Source organism: Lissotriton vulgaris, chromosome 6, assembly GCF_964263255.1.
Source record: "Lissotriton vulgaris chromosome 6, aLisVul1.2, whole genome shotgun sequence".
Taxonomy (NCBI): domain Eukaryota; kingdom Metazoa; phylum Chordata; class Amphibia; order Caudata; family Salamandridae; genus Lissotriton; species Lissotriton vulgaris.
Genome location: NC_141694.1, coordinates 941,885,056 through 941,907,613, shown reverse-complemented (window position 1 = coordinate 941,907,613; position 22,558 = coordinate 941,885,056). Strand labels below are relative to the sequence as shown.

Here is a 22,558-nt window from a genome sequence, read left to right as displayed (position 1 = left end):
GACACCCACAAAGCAAGTGACAACAACACTGACTGGCTCCTCAAATTTGTTTAAAGACATTCAAAGTGAATAAGTGCCACAAAGTGATCTTTGCCGAAAGTCAGTGAGCACCTATCCCAGAGCTGAGCAACTACAGCTTGTGGGTTCAACCGCAAGCTTCCAAGCTGTAGTTTATATCTCCCTTCAGAGTACCATTTCTGGCTTTCTGCAGTGCAAGCCTCATCCATGCTAGAAGGAGGCACAATAGAGCCCCTCAACTGACCTGAAACATTAAAAACATTTCAACAATACTCTATAGGCATTGTTCTAATTTTCTCTGTAAAGTTTCATCGTTAAGAAAAGGAAGTTTGCTTCGACTTTTAAGACTCTCTGCTGAGAATGCTGATAAAAGAAAACTTTAGATAGTGGATAACATCCACCAGATGCAAATGCTTGGGAAGTAAAACGATAGTCTAAGCACATTAACTCTTCTCTTACTTTAAATATGACAAACAATGTGCAAAGAGATGAACAACACAATAAGACTCTTTGGTTGGTGCAGATGTGGCTAGCTTTCAGATGCCATCCATTGTTAGCCCAAGTTTACACGGTATGACAGCTGCTCCCTGACCTCAATGCTAGCGATCCTGCAGTATATCAGTGTAGGGTGACCCGGCGCCCGGATTTGCCGGGACAGTCCCAGTTTTCCACCAGCTGCCCCAGCAGATTTCGCATTTTCGCTCATGAACCGGTTTTCAGAGGGGGTCGACTAAAACCAGTGAGAGGCATTTTTTAGGTGTTCTAAAGCTCGTTTAGTTAGCAGCTGTTATAAATAAGCAATTTAATTAACAGGTACTATGCTGGACTTAGAAATTACATTTACTGGTCTTAGAAATTACTGCATTTTTTTCACCCCCCAACATGGCACCGAAGGCCAAGAAGGAAGCTGTCCCTGTTAAAACTGAAGCAAAGTCCAAGGCTTTGAAAGCTAAAAAGGCTGTTCTTAAGGGGGTACACAGTCACAAGAAGAAGAAAATTAGGCCAGCCCCCACTTTCAGGAGGCCGAGGACCTTGAGGTTAAGGAGGCAACCGAAGTATCCCAGGAAGAGTGCTCCTCGTAGGAACAAACTTGACCATTATGCGATTATTAAGTTCCCTCTTACCACGGAGTCTGCTTTGAAGAAGATTGAAGATGACAACACACTGGTCTTCATTGTGGATGTCGAGGCTAACAAGCACCAGATCAAACAGGCTGTAAAGAAGCTTTATGATATTGATGTTGCCAAGGTCAACACACTGATCAGGCCAGACGGCGAGAAGAAGGCATATGTGCGTCTAGCTCCAGACTATGATGCACTGGGTGTAGGCAAACAAATTGGCATAATCTAAACCTGCTCTGTAGATGCCGGACAGTTCTGAATAAAGTTTAAAAACGATTTTTTTTTTTTTACATTTTATTTAATTTCTTAGTGCCTCTTCTGTGTTCCTAAGTCGATGAGAGTGTTCATTCTGCGCATCTCCGTTAATGCCAAATTGCAGTGCTTCTTTTGTTTTTTTGCAAAATGGCCCGGTTTTCGGTTTTCAAGATCTGGTCACCCTATGTCAGTGGCGCTTTTTCCAGCAGTGCCTACTTAGACACTGAATTAACTTTACTAGGAAATAAGCAATCTCTTCTACAGAGCCAGCCGAAGACCTTCAGCTTACTTAGACCTCTAACAGAGAGTGCTTGAACCATTGCTGCACAAAGCACTACAGCTCCACGAGCTGTTTAAGCAAATAAAGCCAACACAACTCTGGCCGTGCCAAGAATGACCTCGTTCTTTCTACCCAGGAGCCGTATTATCTGATGCGGTCCTGTCCTGTTGGCATGTCCTGGCAGCAGCACCCAGACTCTACTCATGGCTGCTGCCGAGGGTGTTGCTATAATTGGTGCAACAGGTGCAGTGGCACTGCAACCCAGGTGAGCGAGGTCCAACTGCACCCCAATTATGGCTGTTTGATGGTACCCAATCTGGGTGAAGGACAGAAAGCCTTGCATACCTATAGAACCGGACTATGCCACTGGGCACTTCTGCCATGGAGTGCTGGTTCTGGCTGCATTAACTAAATACTGTTAGCTTAGAGCACGCACACTCAAAAACTGCATCAGAAAACACTGATGGAGAAAATGCCAGAAAAGAAAGAATGAATGCTTTAACATAAGGTTGGTGAATAATCGAGGAATAAGAGACAGCATGCATTTATAGAGTGGGAAGAGGGAAATGTTTTTTAATGCTTCTAAACCTCATCTGCAAGGCAGAGAAAAAAATGATCAACTCCAAGTAAATAATTGGGATATAATGCTCGAAGAAACACAGCATCCTTTATAAACGAGGGAAAGCTTTAAAAGTAAACAGTTTGTTGTTTTCGCTAAAGATCAGTGGCATTATCTGTGTATTTTGTGGTAATCGGCAAACATACAAGAATGGCCGCTAGGTAAAACATAATAGAGCCCAGTGCAACAACTGCTGAACAGACAAGCAGCATATACCAAAACTATAGTTAAAACTACTTCAATTACAATGGGTTCAATTCTGAACACGGGAGGTGCTATCCATCCATCAAACTTGCCATTTTGTCCGTGACTCAGCACCCAGAAGCTCTATATGTCATGTCCTTTTGAGCAGGGTTCCCTGTGGCACTGGCCTTCAGGCCTGTTACATGCCATCTATTGCAACTGTGACTACCACCAAGGTAGTTAGTTGCCGGATAATAACGCCCCAGAGATCTTGGAAGATTACAGTAAATAAGGTTTGTGCAACGCAAGCGGCAAACTCAAGCTGGACTACCTACAACAATTAGAGCCAGCAAACAGAAAGCAAGGAAATGTAAGTTATGAACTGCAAAGCCAATGCTAAGCAATGGGCAGAGTACATTCCAGAGAAGCTTTCTGAATGTCCCCAAGATCTTTTCAGCAACCGTGCTGTCTGGTAGGCGTCTTTGACCTAAAAAAAAAAGTGGGGGATGGGGGTGTCTGACAATAAAAGGGGAACAAACATAAATGTATCATCAATTGAAAACATGGGATGGGTTCCCCATAAAAAGATTTTTAAAAATGTTAACTATAGATATACTACTAAAAAAAAAGATTAAGACAGGTCATAACCAGATCTCAGGGACTATATATTTTACCAACACTGCAAATCGTGATTCTGATTTTAGGGTATTTTAAGGCACTATCCATTCCACTTTCCATAGTGGGATTTCGGTATCTCGTTTCACCACCAAAATATATAAAGGTCTAAGTGAAAACTTTAATGACATTGTCATATTTAGTAAAATTTAAATATTTTTACTACTTTTCCTTTATTAGAATTATCCCTTTTGGAATAACCTTAATTTTTCAGAACTAATCTAACGTTTTCAAATGTTTATAACCTTTGTACACTTAGGATGCTGCAAGTAGGGCATTTTTTTGATCTTAATTACTTCCTTGAAACCGTAGAAGGTAGTCCAACGACTGCTGATATTTGGGCATTTTCAGACTGAGCAGGTAGTTTGAAAGCTAGCACAAACAATTTGGCTGAAAGGCTGTGGCTAGTAGAGAGGTTGTATTGCTAAATAAAAACATGTACTATAGTATCACTGATCTAGAGCATTCGACTTCAGTTTTGAAAGTTAAAACTATCTTGAATAATTGAATCATCATTTGTACGCAAGCCATGGCGAATGACAGGAACATTTCAGAAGCTCATAGAATAGTTTTTGACAAATTATTTTACACTTGGGCATTTATATTACACCAGCCCGGATGCAATACCTCTAGATATTAAAGAAAGTACAGAGCTTGTTTTTTCGGGTAACAGAAGCAGACTGTGCGCATATGTTTGATGGGGTGGTAAGTTGATAAATGGCCAACTGATGTATTCAATTCAGATGTAAAAAGGTTAACAAAGTGAGCACACAATTCGTTTGGAGAGGGGAGAGTTAATAATTATCATCACTCCAACAGTCATGTATTTTCTCCCGTGAAAATGTTTGCGTGGCTATAATTTTTTTGCGTGGCACAGAGAACGCCCTATTTTTTATTAGAAGGTAAAGTGAGATAAATGAACGTTTTACTTTGCAGTTATTAACAGCTCTTTCTCATATACTTAGAAAGTAACAGCAAATAGGAAAACATAGCGAGGCGCTCAAGAAAATGGATTGTATGGCATATTCAGAATACTTTTCTGATATTCAGTCACATTGGGAAGTGCTCAATCAAGGCTCTTTCGTGGTAAGATGTTTTTTTTTACATTTTCATTTTTGGTCGTCCATCCTTTATTTCTTCTTATAGTCCTAGTTTACTTATACAATTACGTGCAGATTCTTTTTTACTCCTCATCACAACCAGGACAGATGCTTTTTGAGTGGCATAAAACGGTTTTATAATAATGTAGAAAAACTAACCAAAATAGGATAACTGTTGAGAATTAAAAAGAAGCTTTGCTCAGTGATGTACTCATGCTGGCAAGTAATCCAAGGAACATGGAATTTCAAAGTACTGGTTGGTTCAGGTCTTCAATCCTATTCCTCACTTTAAGTGCTCAAGAGACTGTACATATATGCAAAGAAAATTAAGAAGTTATGAGTACTAAAACCATTTAAATGTCTTAGAGGTCTATCTAAACCATGGGTCACTGAGTAGCTTGGGTTCTCCTGGTAGCTTGACAGAACCTTTGAAATAGCTCTCCAAAGTGAAATTCAGACCACTATATCATTCAGAGGGTTTATGCAAATTTTAAGTCCTTCAGAGATTTAGCCATCCAAAACAAAGGGAGGGCCTCCTGCTAAGACAGAAACACACAATGTGTTGGCCTATGGGAGCCGGCACCAGTCCGTATATATCCACCTTCAATCTTGTAAAGTCACCAGAAGAGTGGCAATTTAAGCCCAAACTATCAGTCACACTATGTGTGGGAACAATGGGCCAGAAAGGTATGCAGCAGTAACCAATCCTGAAGCTAGAGCAGAGTCACTTAGGTTTGGGCTGACATAAGCAAGAGAGAAAATGTGTGAGTTGAGTGCATAATCTGCCCTGGAGGCAAGGAGAGCAGAAAATGGATGCAGTGTTTGGATTCACTTTTGAGCCTCACCGTGCATGCATCTTTATGTGGCATGTATGCACATTTATGTGTCTGTTTGTGAGTGCGTTTCGTATTGCGCTTCTCCCTGATAAATGGGGTAAAACTCTAAAAGCTATGCCTGGTGCCAAGGCCCAGAAAACATATATGCTTCTTCCTATCATACCCCAACTTAATCTCTGACACAATTGTGCCCAACTATGGTATAACTGTGGCAATGGCATAATAATGGCCATCCAGCCAGGCATATTTGATAGTTATGCATACTGGCAGCCATTACTTAACTATATTAAAAGCATAACATACCAAGTTCTGGCCACCTGTGACATAATTGGTGGCCACCCCTGTCTTAGCAATGGCCATGACTTGTGACCTGTGCTATGAACATAACATTTCCTTCTGGATTTAATCAAATCTAGGAACCGCCCCAATCGAAATTGTTTGGGATGCTTATAAGGCCTATCTGAGGGGGGTGATTCTGGCTATTCAATCCACGAGGCAAAAAAGATTTAGGTCCAAGGTATTCGAAATAGAAGCAAAAATGGCTAGGCTAGAAGCTGAACTCTTAGCTCAAAACCATTACACTGAACCGACTGTCCTGCAAGAGCTAGCAATATGTAAATCCCAACTAGAAGAGGTGCTAGACTTAGAAAGCGTTGGCAGGCCAGCTCTCTAGCCTATTTTGAATATGGGGAAGCTAGCAGGAAGCTCTTAGCATGGAAAACAAAAAAAGAGCAATCTAGGAATAAGATCAAAGGAGTTTTGTCTGACATAATGACTGGGATATCAGATAATGCTTCTGATATAGAGGAAGCCTTTTTTAACCATTTTGAGCAGGTGTATAATGAAGACCTAACCCCGCAGGATAGCTCAATTCAAGCATGGTTAGAGCAATATGCAGTCCTGAGAATTGAGGATGAGGCATCCAAGAACTTAAATGGAAGCATAAGTCTGAAGGAAATGGTTTGTGCAATCAACTCGGGCAAGAGAGGTAAAGCACCAGGCCCCGACGGGCTGCCAGCAGAACTATTTAACATTCTAGTGCCAGTTATTGCTCCAATCCTTTGTTGATTGTTCTCTTCCATCTTTGAAGAAGGAGGGAATATTCCCTCATCATGGAATGAAGCAACGTTAGTCCTTATTCTTAAACCAGCCAAGCCGGCAGCGCAATGTGACTCATACAGGCCAATCTCACTCCTAAATCTTGACTATAAGATCTTCGCCAAGATTTTGGCAGAGAGATTGAATGGCGTTGCTGGTGATTTATTGAATGGGGATCAGAAGGGATTTGTGAGAGACCGGTCTATGCAGAATTTGACACAAGCACTAGTGGGAGCAATTGATATAGCATCTCTCTATAAGCTGCCTATGGCCATCATTACACTTGACGCCGCTAAGGCGTTCGATCGCGTAAACAGGGCTTATTTAACTAGATTATTGGAGAGATGTAATCTGGGAAAAAATTTCTGTAGAGTTATATCTTCTTTTTACCAACATCCCATAGCCCGAGTATTGGTTAATGGCAATCTTTCTGTACCCATAACTATAAAAAGAGGGACAAGACAGGGATGCCTCCTATCGACCTTGGTCTTTAACTTATATATCAAGCCCCTAGCAGAGGAAATCAGGCAAGATATGAATATTCCGCCCTTTAAATTTAGAAACTGGGAAAAAAAAGTCTCACTTTATGCAGATGATATGCTGATATATACTTCAGATCCATTGCTGGCAATCCCGTTAATCTATAGTGCAGCAACCCAGTTCAGTCAGTTCTCTGGCTATCAGATTAACCAGTCCAAATCAGAATGCATGGTCTGGAACTTAGATGTACATTTTCCTATACTAAAACAAGAGGTAAGATATCTAGGACTCCAAATCACCCAGGACATTGAGCAATTAACGTATAGAAATCTTGAGAAAGTAAATAAAGAAATCGCCGATTCTTTAAAGGGCTGGTCTCTTCTTCTCCTCACATTAATCGGAAGAGTGAATGTCATAAAAATTATGCTTCTGCCCAAATTAATTTTCCTATTTCAGAACATCCCTTTAGTTTTCAAAGAAGACAATCTTAGAAAAATTCAAGCCAGATTTAATTCCTTTATATGGGCCTCAAATGGTATCTGGATCTCATGGAGGAAACTGCGTAGGGAAAAAAGCAAAGGCGGTTTGTGCGCCCCAGACCTGAAGCTTTATACGTGGACCTTATTACTTAAAGCAGGGATCATGCTTTTCAATCCCCCAGATAGATCAGAAGCTGGCATAATGTTCAAAGAAATGTTGATAGGAATCCAAGGGGGATCACAGGGTTTCTTATATAAATATGGGGACTCGCGCTTTTAAAAAAAAGTCCGATTGAAGATGCTGAGAGATATGGCTCTTACTTGGGCTAGAGTAAAGAAATCTATAAAACTAGCATATTACACTGCTATGGCTCCGATTTGGGATTCCCCTGGTTTTCCAGAGTGGACTAAGGACATTCTCGCAAAACCTCTGCTGGCCGCTGACATAAAGTATTGGTTCCAGCTAATGCCTGACGGGAACCTCTTATCCTGGGATGAGATTTCTTGTTTGACTGACAATAACTTGTCTAAGTTTAAATACTTTCAAATAAAGAGCTGGACTCAGGCTGCGGGGTCGCAAGCGGGAACAACAAACGCTTAGGAGGATCTGCTCAAAGGAAAGAACAGGAAGATAAAGACAGCAACCTTGTATTGGGCCATTCTAGAAGCAGAAGATGGCGACGTCACACCTGTGGGGAGAAAAAATTCCGGACACAGATCTGGAGCAGTTGTGGCAAGTATCTTTTAACATACTACACACCACAGTATCTCCCGCCAATTTAAAGCGCAACCATTTCTTCTCTCTCCACAGAGTCTATTGGTCCCCTGCTAAGCTCTCTAAATTTTCGAAAGGCATTATTCCTTGTTGTCCAAAGTGTAAGCTGGAAAAAGCAGATGATCTTCATATGTTTTTAACTCTTCCGGTCTTGCATAATTTCAGGCGTGCGGTATCTGAAGGTATGGAAAGTTTGTTTAATTTTAATATACAGGTTAGTACAACACTCATATTTTTGAGTATTTTTTCGAATTACGAATCACTCTCTCGAGAGGTCAATAAGTTGTCGCTGTACTTAATAGTACTAGCTCGCAGAGAAATCTGTAAATCTTGGTTAAAAGACACTGCACCCACCTATTCAGACTGGATCAACGAAATCAAACATACATTGAATTTAGATAGTGTAAATTGGAAGAGGAAAAAGTATTTTTGGATTCCGTGCATTGTTTGGTTGGATAAGTTTAAAAACAAGGTCCAATGATTATGCCTTTTTGCAGAATAAAATACCCTAGGATCAGTTCCATGGCTGGTTAGTTAGATTAACTGAATTGACTCTTCTCTCATTAGGGTATCTGCAAAAAGATCTCCAATAAGATCTTCGGAGCTCATAAACAGACCGGGGCACATCATCTGCTGCACAGTGGATGGTAGTATATGAAGTTACTTCGAGAATATCTTTTGGCGTATGAGGACCAAAGAAAAAAAAAAACATTTGTTTCTGGAAAGGAATCTAGAAAATTGATTTGGTTTGTATAAAATGGAAGAGGTAAAGCTGATAGATGAATTGTCATTCAAGCTGGGTTGTGGAGACTTATTGTTGTGGATATGTACTTTGGGTGTGTGCAGCTTCATGTATTATGTCATTAGTCATCTGGAGGTATTGACGATACTCAGCTGTTGTTTCCCTTTCAAACCATTACACCTGCAGTCATGCAATCCTTCCAAAACGGCATGAGAGCTGTGGCAGGTTGGATGGCCCAGAACTTCCTCCAATGCAATGTGACCAAAACGGAGGTCATGTTGTTTGGAGGGGCCACCCTGCTCTGGTCTCCGGATTGGTGGCCACTTGAGCTAGGACCTGTCCCAGCGCCCAAACAAACCATCAAAAACCTGGGGGTACGCCTAGACCAAACTCTGATTATGAAAGATCACGTCAGCCAGGTCACGGGAACGTGTTTCCGTACAATTGGTCTTCTACGGCGTATCTTCCCTTTCCTACCAAACACCTATAGGAAAACGCTGGTACAGGCACTAGTCCTTGGACGGGTAGACTATTGTAATAGTCTACTCATTTCCGCCAACCATGAACAACTACGTAGACTGCAGGTGGTGCAGAACACCGCGGCAAGACTCATCCTGAATGTCCCTCCCCGTACCCCCTCCCGTCCTCTCCTTTCCCACCTTCACTGGCTTCCAGTGCAACAGCGGGAAAATTTCAAACTCTGCTGCATCATGCATAAGTGCATCTATGGGTCTGGTCCTAAATATCTAAAAGATATTTTCTTTCCCTACTCTCCCGGACGTGCTCTACGTTCCAGCAACACTATGTTGCTGTATGTACCTAAAGTTACCAGAGCGAGACAGGGTGGTCGAGCACCCTCTCTTAAAGGTCCCTTGTTGTGGAATTCCCTCCCACCTCAGCTAAGACAAACTTCCAACCTCTTCTCCTTTAGGAAGAAATTAAAAACTTACCTGTTCACACAGGATTAATTTAGCCTTTCCCTCTGTCACCCCCTAAATATAGTTTGTCCAACTTATACAGAAGCCACGCGCGGAGATACCCCTTCGGGGCTGATTCATGCGCGTTATAAGACTATAAATAAATAAATATAAATAAACTCTTTTTCTGCCATTTCGGTGAATGTTGTACTTTGATCAATCATTTAAGTGGCTCTGAATGATTTTACTCTGTCTCTTGACATATGTTTAAAGCTCCCTTTTACCTTCCACAATACATTATTGCTCTTAGATAAAGAAAAGAAAAGAAAAATCTACATTGCTTCAGCGTGTCATTTGACTCTTAGTCCCAAGTAACATTAATGCCTTCTGATCAACACGAATTTCAGATCACACATAAAAAATAACTTGGACTCTTACCTACTACAACTGCGATGGCACCCAGCGCCAGTCCCAGAATCAAGAGTAGAGGTGCAATAAGTAACTTCCCAGCTGAAAAACAAACACAGAAGGTGTTGACAAAATTGGTGTGTCAAGTACATCAGTTTTATAAATGTGAACTCTTCATACCCAATAGAATGACTGCGGTCTTCAATGACCATAAAAGAAATATACTTCTGGTTTCTCCGCTAATTAATAGATGGATATTTTCCCAATGGCAAACAACCAACTGAGCAATTTGACTGTACCATTCGTCTAATACCAGTGCCACAATGAACACAAAATGATAAAATATATATACACAGAAGTGCATGATTTAACGTAGAGGAAATAAGATCAAAGAACGGTGAGTAAATTAAGGGAATCATGCTGAGGCAAAGACTGAAGGAAGAAGAAAGAAAAAGAAGTATAGATAGATTGATCACCTAACAACAACCCCTTTTGAAGGTTCATGCCATCTTGACTTTCAAGGAAGTGTCCATTACCAGACAGTCAAGGTGAGGAGGACCTGTACTAGCTCATGAATTTCGTAAACATGTTCACTAAAACATTTAACAAAAAACTAATAAATAAGTAAACCTAGGTCACCTACACAGTTACTAGTCTACAGGTCTCCAAATAGCACGTATTCTCCTATCCTGACCCCCTCCCACCTACCTTAAACATATTATATTGAAATAGAAATCTGTCTGTGGAAATGGCTTTTGCAGGTTCATTCCACACTTTTACCCCCGACTGACTATTAGGAGCTAGTATAATGACTTAGAGTGTGCCAAGGCCTGCTAACAAGACCTCAGTACGGGTGCCCTGGGTCTTAAATGGGTATGTTTAATTGGGTTATACACAATTGGCATAAGTTAACATACTTATAGGCCCCTATTACATGGTATCAGGTGTACCCAGGGAATGAAAGTTAAAGTGTGCCTCATGGGCTGCAGCACTTATTGTGTCACCATGAATGTGACAAAGTAAAACTTGTCTCCCAGCAGACCTGCAGCAGACTGTTAGAGGATGTTTGGGCTGCTAACTCGATATTGCCATTTAAACTTATGCAGAAATCAAGACCTTTCTCTTTAATATATATGCCAACCCTAAGGTTGGCCTGTCGAACCCTAAAACATTGTGCTGTACATTAAAAGAAAGGACATGTGCTTTTACATGCCCTTACAGTAAAAAAACTCAAACTGTAATTTGTACTGTGGAAAGGTCAGTAGCCTTAATGGCAAGTACAGGGTTACACGTTGAGCACTGAGGTGTGCTAACTCCTGACTGGGACTATTAAAGTTGGTATTTCAAGGATTCAAAACAATTGTTAAATTAAAACTGACTTGATGCCCAAGTAGAATTTAATATAACTTCTCAATAAAAAGCAACTTTAGAAAGTTATCACTCAATTGCCCAAGTTTTCCCGTGGCCATTTGCAGATGCTGGCCATGATACAGCCATCTGCCCTCCTGGAGAGAGGTGTCACTATCTCCCAGGAAAAGCCAGAATAGAGGCCTGCCATAGTAAGAGGTGTTACTTCTCCCTGGCAGGACGCCCAAACAGGGCGCAAGACCAAAAGGCGAGTTTCAAAGTAGAAGACAACTTTGAGGGGTAAATGGTGAACACGCACAAGAGGGACTGCTTTTTGTTCTGGTAAACTGGCTGGCATTGGGGACATACAGGAGGAAACAGTCGACAAAACCAGTTTTCTCATGGGTGTGTAGCCCCCAGATAGTCTCAACTCTAGGGTAGGCTACAAAGTTCCACACCAAGAGAAGGATTCAGTCATCTTACCAGTGGGCAGAAAATCAAATTCTGTTATAGCCTGATGCCACACATTCCATAAATTGTCATCACGAGGGAGGAGGCCTGGTAGCCCATTGGCTAGTAGTCACCACATCCCCCAAGAGCAAGTTGTGGGCATAAAAGTGGCACCGCTTGCACCCAGACCTCAGATCACTGGATAAAGGAATAAATAAGGACTGCCCTGCTGTTCCTTGGAGCCGGCAAAGAGAGGCTGCACCAAAGACTGGGCTGCACCAAAGACTGGACTGCACCCTCTGATCCTTGGGTTACCAGAGAGAGGACTGTGCCTGTGGGGCCTTGCTCAAAGAAAGGCTTCTCTGAGTCCCAGACAGAAGAGGTGAACTCCAGAAATCAGTTGGTTGACTTTCTGTTAAAGCTCCATGGCCATAAAATCTGAAGAAGAAGCCACCTTGGTGAAATGGGAGCCACAATCACTTGAAAGCCACTGATGGCCACTGAATGACCTAGAAGACCGAGTTCTCACACTCAAAAGTTGCACCCGAGTCTGCTGGACCCTGAAGAGACATCAGAGTGCAGTTTGTTTGCCAAGAGGGACACTAGCCTCAATTAAAGGGAATCAATGGTTTCGCTGTGACCGCATGCCAGTGTAAACTTGTTTTTGGCTGGACCTCACAAGGACTTTCAGGGACATCGATCTCTGTGGCCAAAGGCCCCCCCACTGTATACATTGACTGAGGGGTGGCTCCAGGAAGACCCCGTCAACCGGATCAGCATCCACAGCATCTTCACCATCCTGAATCTCTTGCATCAGGATCATTGCCTTGATGTCTCTGGTGGTTCGCTCTTAGAGCCTGGAACTGGGTTGGGAACTACTTTGACTGCAAGGTAAGAGCCTGCTAAGCCTTACTGGTCTGTGTATGTGCTCTGTGCCAGAGTAGGCCGGAGCAACCGAACACAATTTTACAAACATGTTTTAAAGTTTTCAAAGTAACCTGTCAGGAATTGCGTGGGTTAGTACCTTCCTAGACTTTAAGACTGAAAGGACTACATTGCCCAGAAAGCTGATAAGAGGAGGACCAAGCGTCTATTTGACGTTGCAGTGCGCGCTCGTTAGAATGCGTAATTCTGAGGAGTTTCGTTTGTCTCTCTACAGAGAGTTCTCGGAAGGAAGGAGCTCCGTGCTGGTGCTTCATTATTTGGATCCGAGGGGGTTGCCCCGATTCGTTGGACATCGAGATAAGTTGCCGCTTTGCTGTGCTTGGCCGAGCACGCCGATAAATCTGTTTCCTGGGTTTCGTTGGGCGTTCCACAGTGAAGAATAGCATACCGCGGAGACACTGTGTTGCCGGCCAAAATTGCTGGCCTAACACTCTGTGGGAAGTTGGAGTGTGCCGGTGGGACAGCTTTACGGTCTGCGGTGAGGTTAACCGCTCCCCGTATTAGTTTTAAGACATCCCGAGGTAGGCGTAAAAGTGCCTCCTTCCAATTTTGCTGGCATTAACAATTCCATAGGGTGACAATATTTTGATACCGCTTTACATACAGAACCATAATTCGGTAATTGAAATCATTGACTAAGTCTTGGCTGTATTGGGATCATAGTAGTACAGAAGGAGTGACATTAACTCTGGAGGAAACTGTTGTATTTTGAATTTTGCTTTGGCTTCATGTTATTCCAGTGAATCCTGGGGAAACAGTATTTTGGGATTGGCTATTCAACATTGGATTAAGACTCTGGTTACGTTTGCCATTTTTTCTCTTTTATGGATGTCTTTAAATCCTTGATATAATTTAGAGAACCGGTATGTATTGGGGTTCATATAAATGGAGGATGTTTGTGATGTGAGGTTATTAGAGGTTAGTTTAATCTGTTGTTTTTTGTGCATTATAGAAAATGTTTACAAGAAGGAATGATGATTTCCAACTCAATGAAAACTAATTGGATTCGTCCTCAAGTAACTAAGGTAGTAAATAACAATCTAGTGAGATCATATGAGAGTAGTTATTATATGTGCTTGCATTTGTTTTGATTGTTGTTTGTTTTATAGGTTCTCTTCCCCGCTGTTCCCATCTTACCCTTCCCTCACTTGATCGCCCTAACACACCGTAACTTACAGTTGGAGTTGGGGATGTCAAGGGGTGGACCCTTATTGCATCACCTGGATCCTGAGGAGTACAAGATCTCATACGGTGTGAGATCCTGACATACCCACTAACTGCGGTACTTGCCAATGCTTGTATGTGATTGCAGTAAAAAAAAAGCAGTGATTTGCAATTTGCTTATTAATTTGGACCTCCGGAACCATTCACTGGATTTTGTACATTTTGAGGTAAAAAAATTCATAAAAATCTGATTCCTTTTTAGGTTTTGACTAGCTAGCTGCGCACTGCGCAGCTGCAGGGAAAACCTTATGAGAAGAGTAGAGTGGCTTTGGTCCCCGCCTCTGTTTCCATTGGCTAGCTCCATAAATGGAGGCTAGCCATTGGAACAGACATCTGCTCGTCATCCTGAGAGCAGATTCGGGGGCGTTCCTGCAAATTTTAGGCTTTCCGCTCCTTTCGAAATCGTCATGCGGCGGTGGGCGGTGTTTTATTTTTTTGTCGCGTCCATGTTTCTTTTGTTCATTCTGCGGCCGACCGCCGCCGGAGGAAGTCTTGGTCCACGTGAGTGCTTTTGGCCGTTCTCGCCTCTCCTCCCCCTTCCGCCGTCGTTGTCGTCTGTTTCTCTTTTATTTTGTAGGTGTAAGATGCCCCGTGTTGCCTCGTAGTAGCGTTTGCGATCAAACTCCCCCCCTCCTCCCGCTGTCCGTGTACCTCGAAGTAGCGTTTGCGATCTGGTAAGCAGCTGCGTGTGGTTGTTGTTGTCTGTTGTTGCCGTACATCTTTGTTTACATCAATCTGTTCTGTTTCCCTTTTGTTTTTGTAGGATTAAGATGCCCTGTGTTCGACTGTTGAGCGATCACCTCTTTGCGTGTTCCGTCGTTGTAATCTGTTGTTTCCTTACATTAATGTTATTTGTTTCTCTTATTTTGTAGGTGTAAGATGCCCCATGTTGCCTCGTAGTAGCGTTTGCGATCAGCCTCCCCCCACCCTTCCCGCTGTCCGTATGCCTCGAAGTAGCGTTTGAGATCAGGTAAGCAGCTGCGTGTGGTTGTTGTCGTCTGTTGTTTCTGTACATCTTTGTTTACATCAATCTGAACGGTTTCTCTTTTGTTTTTGTAGGATTAAGATGCTCTGTGTCCTGACTGTTGAGCGATCACCTCTTTGCGTGTTCTGTCGTTGTAATTTGTTGTTTCCTTACATTAATGTTATCTGTTTCTCTTTTATTTTGTAGGTGTAAGATGCCCCGTGCTGCCTCGTAGTAGTGTTTGCGAGCAGCTTCCCCCCCCCCCCCGCTGTCCGTGTGCCTCGAAGTAGCGTTTGCGATCAGGTAAGCAGCTGCGTGTGGTTGTTGTCGCCTGTTGTTTCCATACATCTTTGTTTACATCAATCTGATCTGTTTCTCTTTTGATTAGTAAAGGAGGAAAAATATCAATACACCCTGTATTACCTTAGCTTAACTTGTTGCTCTACTTTACTATGTGTTGTCTTACAACGCTCACTTCTTTCTCTTCCATATGCCTTTAATAGCATTATCTTGCTTAACTGCACTCTACTTTTTATTATGCACCCATTATTTGAGGATGTTGGTCTACTGTGCTATATGACACCATCATCTAAGCTTGCATTGTGTGTGTGTAGAACTCTATGTATAAGTGTAGAACTCAGTATGTGTGTAAACTCTGTGTTTAAAATGTGTAGGGAGGCTCTGTATGTGTAGTACTGTGTGTGTACAACTGTGTGTGTATGTTACTGTATATGTGTGTAATGCTATGTTTGTATAATGCTATATGTGTGTAATCCTGTGTGTACAATGCTTTGTGTGTGGAATGCTTTATGTGTGATGCTGTGTATGCATGATGCTGTATGCATATAATGCTGTCTATGTGTGTTATAAGATGTGTGTGTGTAGCAGTGTTTGACTGTGTAGCTGTGTATGTGTGGAGCTATGTGTACAATAGCTGAGTGATTCTATGTGTATGTGTGATGTTATGTATATGTAATGCTATATGTGTGTAATGTGTGTGTATATAGCAATATCTGACTGTGTCTCTGTGGCTGTATATATGTGGAGCTATAAGTACAAGAGCAGAGTGATGCTATGTGTGTGAATGTCATGCTGTGTGTGGCTGTGTATGTGTGGAGCTATGTGTACAGGAGCTGAGTGAGGCTATATGTATGTGTGATGCAATGTGCGTGTGATACTATATGTGTGTGATACTATGTGTGTCTATAGCAAGGTCGAACTGTGTACCTCTGTACAAGTGTATGTGTGCAGCTATTTTTACAAGAGCTAAGTGATACTGTGTATGTGATGCTATGTATGTATATGATGCTATGTGTGTGTATGTAGCAATGTGTGGCTGTGTGTGTCTGTAGCTGTGTATGTGTGAAGATATATGTCCAGGAGCTGAGTAATGCTGTCTGTGTGTGATGCTATGTGTGTGATGCTATGTATGTATAATACAGTGTAACTGTGTATGTCTGTATAACTATGTATGTCTCGTGCTGTGTGTGTGTGTAGTTGTCTATACAAAGCCAGTCAATATGTGTAGAAGGAGAGTTCTCTGTGTGTGTATGTCTCTGTAGACATATACCTAGGTGTGTGTATAAGTGGAAATGCAATACGTCTAACATTTGCTACACATAAAGCTATTTATTAGTAAACAACAACGCCATTTATTTATCTGTTTACTAAAAAAAAACCAAAAAAAAAGATTTTAACATTTACAATGCCAATAACTCTAACATTGTCAAAGGCAAAACCGTTGCATTGTAAATGCTTGTTATAATTTAGTGTCAGACTACGTTTGTGTTTCGGTTCCTTCCTATCTGTTTTGGTACTCCTCAATGCTTTACACTTGTTTATTTGTTTAAGCCTGGCTGTTCGAAGCCACAGCTACCTAGGGTTGAGCTAAAGTTTTACAAGGTGCTTAACTGGACCCAAGACGGGTCTGTGAGTTTATTATACAGAGAGGCCAGATAACCATACCATACAGTACAGGGCATTTCCTCACGAAATCCCTACTTTAAAAATCCGGCAATTGCAAAGACCATCTATAACACTGGTAACTTGCAAATACTCTCCCTCGGCTAATCCATCTCCTAAGCCATTACCATCTGAGGGATTGCATTCCTTACCTATGTTAACATCGGATAGCCTTGACACATTGGCCCGCCAATGTGAAGTCTGGGTCCCCAGAGGATCCACTTTGTCCAGATGTGTTCAAAGACCTAGCGGTACATGATAGCTCACCGCTATGTTCTTTGATCAACTCGTCGCTAACATCTGGCGAGGTTCCACTGAAGTGGAAGCGAGCCATGGTTCGGCCTATACTTAAGAAACCCAGCCTGGATGGCAGCAAGCCTGAGAGCTACCGGCCGATTTCACTCTTGCCGTGGCCGGCTAAGGTTATGGAGGCGCATGTAAATGCCGTCCTCTCGGAACATCTTCGCTGCGCAAACATCCTCGACGCAACGCAGAATGGGTTTAGGGCTGATCATAGCACGGAGACGGCTCTGCTTTATATGGTGGAGCATCTTCGCTCCGTGCTTGATGCGGGACAAACGGCAGCGCTCGTGCTATTAGATCTGAGCGCTGCCTTTGACACCGTCTCGCACCCGATCCTTCTGCTGCGCCTAGAGGAGGCTGGTGTCACCGGTATCGCTCTCCAGTGAATCCGGTCGTTTTTAACCAACCGGGCCTTTAGCGTGACCGTCCCACCTTACCAGTCCAAATTCCATCCGTTGAACCTGGGGGTCCCCCAAGGCTCCTCGCTGAGTCCTACGCTGTTTAATATGTACGTAAGGCCGCTAGCTGAGGTTGTCCGGCAATGGGGCATGACGATGGTGTCATACGCCGATGACACCCAGCTAGCGGTCACGATCAGCGGGGATGCCGAAGTCGATGCCCCCAGGTTTCAACAAGGACTGCGGGCGGTCGCCAGCTGGATGACGTCCAACTGTCTCCAGCTGAACGCTAGTAAGACCGAGGTCATGGTTTTTGGCAGACGGCCGGATCTATGGGGAGAGAGATGGTGGCGTGGGGATCTGGGTCCTGCTCCCATCCCAGTCGCCGAGCTTAAGAACCTCGGGGTTTGGCTGGACCCCTCCCTCACGTTTGCGTGCCATACCAAACGTACGGCAGCATGTTGCTTTGGCATCCTGCGCGGGCTTCGTCCTGTGCTTAAGTTCTTCGATGCCCCCACTAGGCAACTCATGATCCAGGCTACTGTCATCTCCAGGCTGGATTATGCGAGTTCCTTGCTGGCTGGTCTGAATCAGGCAGAGATCGGGCGCTTACAAAGGATTCAGAACGCCGCAGCTAGAGCGGTGGTAGGCCTCCCAAGATTCTGTCCTACCTCTAGTACCCTGCGGTCACTGCATTGGCTCCCGGTGGCCCAACGGATCCAGTTTAAGGTCCTCTGCGTCGCCTATAAAATTCTGAAGGGGTCCCCAGCAACGATCCTTATGACCCTCCTTACCAACTACACCCCTGCGCGAGCTTTAAGATCTGCGAACCTAGAACTGGCGGTTGTGCCGCGCTTCAAGCGGAGTAGAGCCGGAGGACGCTCGTTCCGAGTCCGTGCGGCGGCCCTGTGGAACTCCCTGCCCCCGGCGATTCGCGCTATGAGAGATTTGCTTTCTTTTCGCCGGGCGGTGAAAACCTTTTTATTCCCTTAGTTTGTGTATATACGTTTGCTTTGTTTTAGTTGTGTTGTGCAGCTACCTTGTTGGGCGCCAGGACGCTCCTTAGCTGGAGCATCTGTGCGCCAAATAAAAACACATAACATAACATAACATAACAATACTTTCAGACTTCAGGGTACAAAATAAAGGGTGAAGTGAAGTATGTAAAATGAATAAGAAGCAACCTTTAGGGTTGTAGAGTAATGTATAATCATTCCAAGTCATTAATAAAAATACAAAAAGGGGGTGGGGTCGCACACTACTCACACACCGGCGGAAGTTGCCCCTAAGGACTCTGGTCATTGTAGTAGACACGTGTTTCGGGTTTTCAACCCTCGTCAGCAGGGATAGGCAGTGTTCTGGGGTCGCCGATGGCTGCCAATATCTGCCAGGTATAGTACCACTCCGGCGCGTAGGTGCGGGATCCCAGGCTCTTCAGCCCGCTGCTCAAGGGAGCTATAAGTTACAAAAAGGGGGTGGGGTCGCACACTACTCACACACCGGCGGAAGTTGCCCCTAAGGACTCTGGTCATTGTAGTAGACACGTGTTTCGGGTTTTCAACCCTCGTCAGCAGGGATAGGCAGTGTTCTGGGGTCGCCGATGGCTGCCAATATCTGCCAGGTATAGTACCACTCCGGCGCGTAGGTGCGGGATCCCAGGCTCGTCAGCCCGCTGCTCAAGGGAGCTATAAGTTACAAAAAGAGGGTGGGGTCGCACACTACTCACACACCGGCGGAAGTTGCCCCTAAGGACTCTGGTCATTGTAGTAGACACGTGTTTCGGGTTTTCAACCCTCGTCAGCAGGGATAGGCAGTGTTCTGGGGTCGCCGATGGCTGCCAATATCTGCCAGGTATAGTACCACTCCGGCGCGTAGGTGCGGGATCCCAGGCTCGTCAGCCCGCTGCCCAAGGGAGCTATAAGTTACAAAAAGGGGGTGGGGTCGCACACTACTCACACACCGGCGGAAGTTGCCCCTAAGGACTCTGGTCATTGTAGTAGACACGTGTTTCGGGTTTTCAACCCTCGTCAGCAGGGATAGGCAGTGTTCTGGGGTCGCCGATGGCTGCCAATATCTGCCAGGTACAGTACCACTCCAGCGCGTAGGTGCGGGATCCCAGGCTCGTCAGCCCGCTGCTCAAGGGAGCGATAAGTTACAAAAAGGGGGTGGGGTCGCACACTACTCACACACCGGCGGAAGTTGCCCCTAAGGACTCTGGTCATTGTAGTAGACACGTGTTTCGGGTTTTCAACCCTCGTCAGCAGGGATAGGCAGTGTTCTGGGGTCGCCGATGGCTGCCAATATCTGCCAGGTATAGTACCACTCCGGCGCGTAGGTGCAGGATCCCAGGCTCGTCAGCCCGCTGCTCAAGGGAGCTATAAGTTACAAAAAGGGGGTGGGGTCGCACACTACTCACACACCGGCGGAAGTTGCCCCTAAGGACTCTGGTCATTGTAGTAGACACGTGTTTCGGGTTTTCAACCCTCGTCAGCAGGGATAGGCAGTGTTCTGGGGTCGCCGATGGCTGCCAATATCTGCCAGGTATAGTACCACTCCGGCGCGTAGGTGCGGGATCCTAGGCTCGTCAGCCCGCTGCTCAAGGGAGCTATAAGTTACAAAAAGGGGGTGGGGTCGCACACTACTCACACACCGGCGGAAGTTGCCCCTAAGGACTCTGGTCATTGTAGTAGACACGTGTTTCGGGTTTTCAACCCTCGTCAGCAGGGATAGGCAGTGTTCTGGGGTCGCCGATGACTGCCAATATCTGCCAGGTATAGTACCACTCCGGCGCGTAGGTGCGGGATCCCAGGCTCGTCAGCCCGCTGCTCAAGGGAGCTATAAGTTACAAAAAGGGGGTGGGGTCGCACACTACTCACACACCGGCGGAAGTTGCCCCTAAGGACTCTGGTCATTGTAGTAGACACGTGTTTCGGGTTCTCAACCCTCGTCAGCAGGGATAGGCAGTGTTCTGGGGTCGCCGATGGCTGCCAATATCTGCCAGGTATAGTACCACTCCGGCGCGTAGGTGCGGAATCCCAGGCTCATCAGCCCGCTGCTCAAGGGAGCTATAAGTTACAAAAAGGGGGTGGGGTCGCACACTACTCACACACCGGCGGAAGTTGCCCCTAAGGACTCTGGTCATTGTAGTAGACACGTGTTTCGGGTTTTCAACCCTCGTCAGCAGGGATAGGCAGTGTTCTGGGGTCCCCGATGGCTGCCAATATCTGCCAGGTATAGTACCACTCCGGCGCGTAGGTGCGGGATCCCAGGCTCGTCAGCCCGCTGCTCAAGGGAGCTATAAGTTACAAAAAGGGGGCGGGGTCGCACACTACTCACACACCGGCGGAAGTTGCCCCTAAGGACTCTGGTCATTGTAGTAGACACGTGTTTCGGGTTTTCAACCCTCGTCAGCAGGGATAGGCAGTGTTCTGGGGTCGCCGATGGCTGACAATATCTGCCAGGTATAGTACCACTCCGGCGCGTAGGTGCGGGATCCCAGGCTCGTCAGCCCGCTGCTCAAGGGAGCTATAAGTTACAAAAAGGGGGTGGGGTCGCACACTACTCACACACCGGCGGAAGTTGCCCCTAAGGACTCTGGTCATTGTAGTAGACACGTGTTTCGGGTTTTCAACCCTCGTCAGCAGGGATAGGCAGTGTTCTGGGGTCGCCGATGGCTGCCAATATCTGCCAGGTATAGTACCACTCCGGCGCGTAGGTGCGGGATCCCAGGCTCGTCAGCCCGCTGCTCAAGGGAGCTATAAGTTACAAAAAGGGGGTGGGGTCGCACACTACTCACACACCGGCGGAAGTTGCCCCTAAGGACTCTGGTCATTGTAGTAGACACGTGTTTCGGGTTTTCAACCCTCGTCAGCAGGGATAGGCAGTGTTCTGGGGTCGCCGATGGCTGCCAATATCTGCCAGGTATAGTACCACTCCGGCGCGTAGGTGCGGGATCCCAGGCTCGTCAGCCCGCTGCTCAAGGGAGCTATAAGTTACAAAAAGGGGGTGGGGTCGCACACTACTCACACACCGGCGGAAGTTGTCCCTAAGGACTCTGGTCATTGTAGTAGACACGTGTTTCGGGTTTTCAACCCTCGTCAGCAGGGATAGGCAGTGTTCTGGGGTCGCCGATGGCTGCCAATATCTGCCAGGTATAGTACCACTCCGGCGCGTAGGTGCGGGATCCCAGGCTCGTCAGCCCGCTGCTCAAGGGAGCTATAAGTTACAAAAAGGGGGTGGGGTCGCACACTACTCACACACCGGCGGAAGTTGCCCCTAAGGACTCTGGTCATTGTAGTAGACACGTGTTTCGGGTTTTCAACCCTCGTCAGCAGGGATAGGCAGTGTTCTGGGGTCGCCGATGGCTGCCAATATCTGCCAGGTATAGTACCACTCCGGCGCGTAGGTGCGGGATCCCAGGCTCGTCAGCCCGCTGCTCAAGGGAGCTATAAGTTACAAAAAGGGGGTGGGGTCGCACACTACTCACACACCGGCGGAAGTTGCCCCTAAGGACTCTGGTCATTGTAGTAGACACGTGTTTCGGGTTTTCAACCCTCGTCAGCAGGGATAGGCAGTTTTCTGGGGTCGCCGATAGCTGCCAATATCTGCAGGTATAGTACCACTCCGGCGCGTAGGTGCGGGATCCCAGGCTCGTCAGCCCGCTGCTCAAGGGAGCTATAAGTTACAAAAAGGGGGTGGGGTCGCACACTACTCACACACCGGTGGAAGTTGCCCCTAAGGACTCTGGTCATTGTAGTAGACACGTGTTTCGGGTTTTCAACCCTCGTCAGCAGGGATAGGCAGTGTTCTGGGGTCGCCGATGGCTGCCAATATCTGCCAGGTATAGTACCACTCCGGCGCGTAGGTGCGGGATCCCAGGCTCGTCAGCCCGCTGCTCAAGGGAGCTATAAGTTACAAAAAGGGGGTGGGGTCGCACACTACTCACACACCGGCGGAAGTTGCCCCTAAGGACTCTGGTC

At 45.4% G+C, this 22,558-nt stretch overlaps 1 protein-coding gene and 1 pseudogene across 1 annotated transcript in view; one reads left to right on the top strand and one right to left on the bottom strand.

The window, feature by feature from the left end:
* The window catches only part of RNF217 (ring finger protein 217), a 544,899-nt gene that overhangs the window by 27,990 nt on the left and 494,351 nt on the right, over positions 1–22,558 (bottom strand). The window contains exon 5 of the mRNA XM_086926980.1: positions 10,017–10,088. Within this exon, the coding sequence (XP_086783106.1) occupies positions 10,017–10,088 (72 nt within the window). The remainder of the gene's footprint in view (positions 1–10,016; positions 10,089–22,558) is intronic.
* Positions 896–1,368, top strand: LOC147708236 (large ribosomal subunit protein uL23 pseudogene; annotated as a pseudogene).